This window comes from Oncorhynchus kisutch, unplaced genomic scaffold, assembly GCF_002021735.2.
Source record: "Oncorhynchus kisutch isolate 150728-3 unplaced genomic scaffold, Okis_V2 scaffold3335, whole genome shotgun sequence".
NCBI lineage: Eukaryota > Metazoa > Chordata > Actinopteri > Salmoniformes > Salmonidae > Oncorhynchus > Oncorhynchus kisutch.
Genome location: NW_022265280.1, coordinates 9,424 through 15,597, shown reverse-complemented (window position 1 = coordinate 15,597; position 6,174 = coordinate 9,424). Strand labels below are relative to the sequence as shown.

The following is a 6,174-nucleotide window of genomic DNA, read 5'->3' as shown; positions in this document are numbered from 1 at the left end:
TGCTGTGCATGGTTCATAGGGATGTGCTCACCCACATAGTATGTCACTTAATAATCCCTCTCCAGTTTCCACAGCATGCTGCTTTGTTTTGTGACCTGTCACCCCTCCTGTCTCTGCAGGAAGTTCCATGGGCACAACTCCCTCAAAGAATACTACGAGAAGGAGAGCTGTGTGCATTATATTCACAATGTAGGTTGATACTCTTTATCCCTACTTCTCGCTCTCCTGTGTGAATTAAGAATACTTTTCTAAACATGTATGTGTGTATGAATATCAGAAATGTACTACAGGAAGTGCTTAGAACAGTGTGAGGTCTTCGGAGAGTTCATGATTAAGCTTATGTCTAAGTGGACTCTTATACTGTATGCAATACACAGGCCCAATATCTAATTATGGTTGTATTTTTTAGGTTGACGTGCCACTTCTGCTGGTCAACTCTGCAGACGATCCTCTGGTGCACGGGTCTCTGCTCACCATCCCTCGCACACTGGCAGGTAACAAACACCTGCATTAGTACACACGCACACACACACACACGCACACACACTTTCTCTACTCAGAGCTCGTCCCTACAGAGACACAGGGCCATTCGGCTCGAACCGCCCTATCCGGTCCCCCAGGACACCTTTTCCCAGAGATAAACATGTGTAATTCCCCACTTGAAAACATGTCATCTATACTTGGACTGTCTGTGTCCTGCTTCTGTTATAATGCAATGTCATTATAGTTAACACAGACATAGACGTTTGTACAACATGTTGATCATGTTTATAGTTCCAACTAATGGTTACAACAGATGTTTGTACAACATGCCTTTATGTAAAGCAGAGGGAGCAGTGGAGCTACATTACAGTAATTGTGTGCTGAAGTTCTGTTTTTTTTAGCTATTGAGAAGAGGCATCCAGAGAATCCGATCAGGCAGCCACTCCATAAGAAGTTAGCCAGTACTGTAACAGTGAGAAAAACACATGGCTAAAATTAACTTGGTGTTTGGTGTCAGCAAGCCACTTTGAAAAGTCACTTTTTAATGTCCAGAACAGTATGTGCACATGTTATTTGTGTACTAACACAAGGGAAATCATTAGAAGTCTACTGTGTTTTCACCAGTTCAACACCTGGTACAAAGTTCTCCCTTACTTTGTCTCTGAAACAGCAGAGCTTGAATAGGCAGATGAATCCTTTAAGTCCCACACCCAGGCCAGGGAGGGGGCGGTATGTACAACTAGGTGTGTTGGGAATGTCTGACTGATTAACACTGGCTCTAACTCAAACACACACACACACACGGTAGTGTATCACACAGATGAGAGCCTCTGTCTCCTCATGTGCTCGTGACTTAGACTCTAGACACCACTAGGCCTTACCTTTTTTAGATATGCAAACTAAAGTCGGGCATTTTTTTCAACACTAACTGATTCTAATGATAGGTTACCATGATTGGTGTTCTATCATTTAAAATAGAACACTGAGAATAGCGGCCAATCAGCTCAATCCTCAAGGCTTTACTGGGTTGATCAAATGGAGCAGTAAAGGAAGCATGCTATTTATGGAAACAACCACCTCAGCACTACCAACTAGTCACCATTTGTTGGATATATTAAATCCATGGACTGGACAGTACTCTAGCCAGTTCTCATCTCTCACGGGATTTCTGGAACAGCCCATCCCAAATTGCTCTCTATCCCTCTCCCTTGGCCCTTTTAATGTAAGCATGTCTGAAGGTTCTGGTTGGGTATAAGCTGTGTAGTGGTAGAGCTTCCACAATATTGCTTCCCACCTTACAGATCAGCAAACATTGAAGGGGTAGGTCTAAAGAGAAGTTCCCTACTGAATGATCACGTTTCCTCAAAGTGGTGCTGAATGTGTGGTGGTGATGTCACCTGTTATTTATATAGAGTCCCAGAGCTGGGATGGAGGGCAACACTAGCTCACTGGCTTGTTGTGTCCTGCACTACACAGAGATGCAGGGTGGAGATATAGGAGATTCTCAGCTGGTGCCCTGCCTAACTCTCTGATAGGGGAAATCAGCTGTTGCCCTGCCTAACTCTCTGATAGGGGAAATCAGCTGGTGCCCTGCCTAACTCTCTGATAGGGGAAATCAGCTGGTGCCCTGCCTAACTCTCTGAAAGGGGAAATCAGCTGGTGCCCTGCCTAACTCTCTGATAGGGGAAATCAGCTGGTGCCCTGCCTAACTCTCTGAAAGGGGAAATCAGCTGGTGCCCTGCCTAACTCTCTGATAGGGGAAATCAGCTGGTGCCCTGCCTAACTCTCTGATAGGGGAAATCAGCTGTTGGTTCGGTCCCCTTTGCCCTAGAAGAGTCAGGCTGACTCACACTGGCCACAGGAAGCCTGGAAACATGTGAAAGCTGTTGTATAACTAATGTGGTCACATCACCTGGAATCAAACTGTAAGCTGCATAGTAGTTGGCACATGTCATTAGGACTGTGGCGGACAAATCCGGCCAACAATCTTTTAGTTGGAACCTCAGTCAGGAGTCTTGTGCGTAGTGCTCAACCCAGAGTTAAAGTCGATTCCATTTCATTTTAGGATTTAAATGGAATGTTATTCAAATGCAGAATATGACAGCATTATTATTACTTAACAGTGTGTAGTGTAGATGAATTAGGCTTCTGCTTTGCTCATACTTATCTTCCGTGACACAAAATGGAAGCTGCATATTAGACATCATTTCTGTTTTAAAGCAAGCTTCAACTTTTCCCTGCGTCTAGTTCATGGTCCTTTTTTAAAATGCTATTAAACAATTGCTAGGACCGCTTCCCAAAAGATGCAGCCAGCCAAACTGAATGGTTTATTATGGATGTGTTCCTACATCAAACACTCTTCAGGGTTCAGCCTAATGGAAAGCTGGGGTGTCCTTTTTGAATTGTTTATAAATATGAGTCATTTCCTAGAATCACCTAGGCTATTATAACCTCTGGTAGATGTTAGCAGATAGTGTATGGTTGGTACAAGCCCTGTGGGATCACACTCACCAGGCGGACGCTGCAGTTTCCCCCACTAACCCAGTTAGAGCTGGAGAAATTAGGGCTCCATGTCTGGATGCCACACTAGTGTTCTGTTCAGGGTTGGGGTCCAAGTGATTTTTTTCAATTTTAAAGTATATGGTTTCTACTTTTCTGTTTAATTTAGAAGTAATGGAAAATAGGGGTCCATTTTTATTATTGAATTGGAATATCAATTTACTTCCTTAATCAGCCCAACCCTGATTCTGTTAATCAGCCCAACTCTGGTTCTGTTAATCAGCCCAACTCTGGTTCTGTTAATCAGCCCAACTCTGATTCTGTTAATCAGCCCAACCCTGGTTCTGTTAATCAGCCCAACCCTGGTTCTGTTAATCAGCCCAACCCTGGTTCTGTTAATCAGCCCAACCCTGGTTCTGTTAATCAGCCCAACCCTGATTCTGTTAATCAGCCCAACCCTGGTTCTGTTAATCAGCCCAACCCTGGTTCTGTTAATCAGCCCAACCCTGGTTCTGTTAATCAGCCCAACCCTGGTTCTGTTAATCAGCCCAACCCTGGTTCTGTTAATCAGCCCAACCCTGGTTCTGTTAATCAGCCCAACCCTGGTTCTGTTAATCAGCCCAACCCTGGTTCTGTTAATCAGCCCAACCCTGGTTCTGTTAATCAGCCCAACCCTGGTTCTGTTAATCAGCCCAACCCTGGTTCTGTTAATCAGCCCAACCCTGGTTCTGTTAATCAGCCCAACCCTGGTTCTGTTCTACCAGTTGTAACTGGTAGGCAGCAGCTGGGGAATACCTGTAATACTGTTGTTACCTGCTACCTGCTCAGTCATTTCACAAAAGGTTCTGTTGTGCTATTTTAATCTGTTATTTACAACGTTCTAACAGTTTATTTCAAGTTAATATATGAACACTAACCTCACTAAATAGGTTATAAATCGGCTGTACTGTACAGCCTATAATCAGTGACTTGTCCCATTTTGGTTGACGTGCACCTCCCAGTGGATTGGGTTGAACAATTGGTGTTTCAACAAAAACCAAAACCGAATGGTATGAAGTAGCTCAGCTACAGAGTCATGAGTTAATTGTTCTAGTTGGTCAATCCTGATAGATATGACATGTTTATTGCCTTTATCAAGGCTCTATCTTTCATCAGGGTTATTGAGCTACCTGGTGATAGTGATTGATGTTAATGCACTGGACCCTGCTCTCCTTCCTCTCCCTGTCCTCCTAGACGCCTGACTCAAGATCTCTGTCCCTTTACACGGATGACGCCATTTTACGACCTTGGTGTAACATTGTGTGCTGTTTGTCATTTTACAGAATGTATGGCATCATTCCTGACATAACTGTCACTAAACAATGACTCCCATGTGGTTCCGGGGGCTGGTCCGGTGGTTGTGCTGCCGACCCGGATCACATGCCCCTGGAGGCAGTGGTTCCATCTCCCGTTCCTCCACTTGCTTTCTGTACTGTATCCCTCATCTCATTCCTCTCTTACATTTCTATCCATTTGTCTATCAACTAAAAAAATCTGTTTTAAAAGATGCTACTATCTTCTAATTCTACCCCCTCCCTTTCTGTTCCCTATCCCCCTCCAGAGAAGAAGCAGAATGTCATCTTCGCCCTGACACTGCACGGGGGGCACCTGGGCTTCTTTGAGGGGGCTGTGCTCGTCCCCCAGCCCCTCACCTGGATGGACAAGGTGATCGTGGGTTACGCCAACGCCATGTGCCAATGGGAAAAACAGAAACCACCATGCCAAAAAAGCGGGAACCTGAATACATCCTGTCCTGAAGAGAAGGCAGCGTAAACGTTAACTTCCTGAACTCCTCTCTCGCTCACCTCTGACCCCCCTCCCCACTCACTGAGGAGAAACCTTAACCAAACTTGAACTACTACTCTCTCCTCTCACGCCTCTTCTCGGGCTACTGTCTCAACCCTCTCCTCCTCCTCCCGGGTACCCCTATTCCCTCAGCCTCTACTCCTCCTGCTGCCCCCCTCTAACCAAAACCACCTTACACGTGAAGGAACTAAAACGACTAAATGCCTTTGTGCTTTGTCTCTGAGGGGAACTAGTGGAGTGGAGAGGAACAACTACTTTTGTCCTTATGTATACATTACCAAGAGAGATCCCTGAGATCCAACCATGGAGACTTTGACCAAATATTCACTTTAAAAAGGGATAAAACAAACTGGCATCTGACAAGTAGAGAAAAAGAGAGGGAGAGAGAGCGACATGGTAGATGTGTAGTTGTAGAGAAAAAGAGAGGGAGAGAGAGCGACATGGTAGATGTGTAGTTGTAGAGAAAAAGAGAGGGAGAGAGAGCGACATGGTAGATGTGTAGTTGTAGAGAAAAAGAGAGGGAGAGAGAGCGACATGGTAGATGTGTAGTTGTAGAGAAAAAGAGAGGGGGAGAGAGAGCGACATGGTAGATGTGTAGTTGTAGAGAAAAAGAGAGGGGGAGAGAGAGCGACATGGTAGATGTGTAGTTGTAGAGAAAAAGAGAGGGAGAGAGAGCGACATGGTAGATGTGTAGTTGTAGAGAAAAAGAGAGGGAGAGAGAGAGCGACATGGTAGATGTGTAGTTGTAGAGAAAAAGAGAGGGAGAGAGAGCGACATGGTAGATGTGTAGTTGTAGAGAAAACGAGCACAGAAGAAACCTCCTAGTACTATCTCTGAGGACTAATGAAGCTGCAGTGACTGTACGCTACAGTGCACTCACTGCTGACGACTGCCAAGGCTTTAGCCTAGTTTGCCGTCTTAAACCAACACCGCCTCTTTATACAATGTATGTTACTCGCAAATAATGTATAAAAAGACAGTTTAGTTTAGCAGGCCGTGTGTGCTGAGAAGGAGAGCTGCGGGATAGCTCTTAGTATGTGACCTTTTCTATTAGGTTGATCTGATTCTCTGTTCTGTCTGTTTTAGTCCTAAATATGTTTTCTTGGTGAATAGCAGCCCTTTTTGGAAGGTATACAAATATGGAATAGTTTATTATTATTATTATTATTATTATACAATTATTTTCAGATCACGAGTCCCCCATAAAATGAGTATCTATTTCGCACTTAATTCCATGTAGAATCAAGGGGTATGTCTCACAATGCACCCTAGTTCCTATGGTGAAATATAGTGGACCTGGTCAAAAGTAGAGCACTACAAAGGGAATAGGGTGCCTTTTGGGATGCA

General features: G+C 44.5%; 1 protein-coding gene across 1 annotated transcript; it reads left to right on the top strand.

The window, feature by feature from the left end:
• The first annotated feature begins 60 nt into the window (after positions 1–60).
• On the top strand, positions 61–5,293 carry LOC116371497 (monoacylglycerol lipase ABHD2-like). Its single transcript, XM_031820405.1, has 3 exons — positions 61–189; positions 410–494; positions 4,583–5,293. Exons 1-3 carry the CDS (start codon positions 76–78, stop codon positions 4,792–4,794), a joined length of 411 nt encoding a protein of 136 aa, XP_031676265.1. The 5' UTR covers positions 61–75; the 3' UTR covers positions 4,795–5,293.
• Positions 5,294–6,174: the final 881 nt, after the last annotated feature.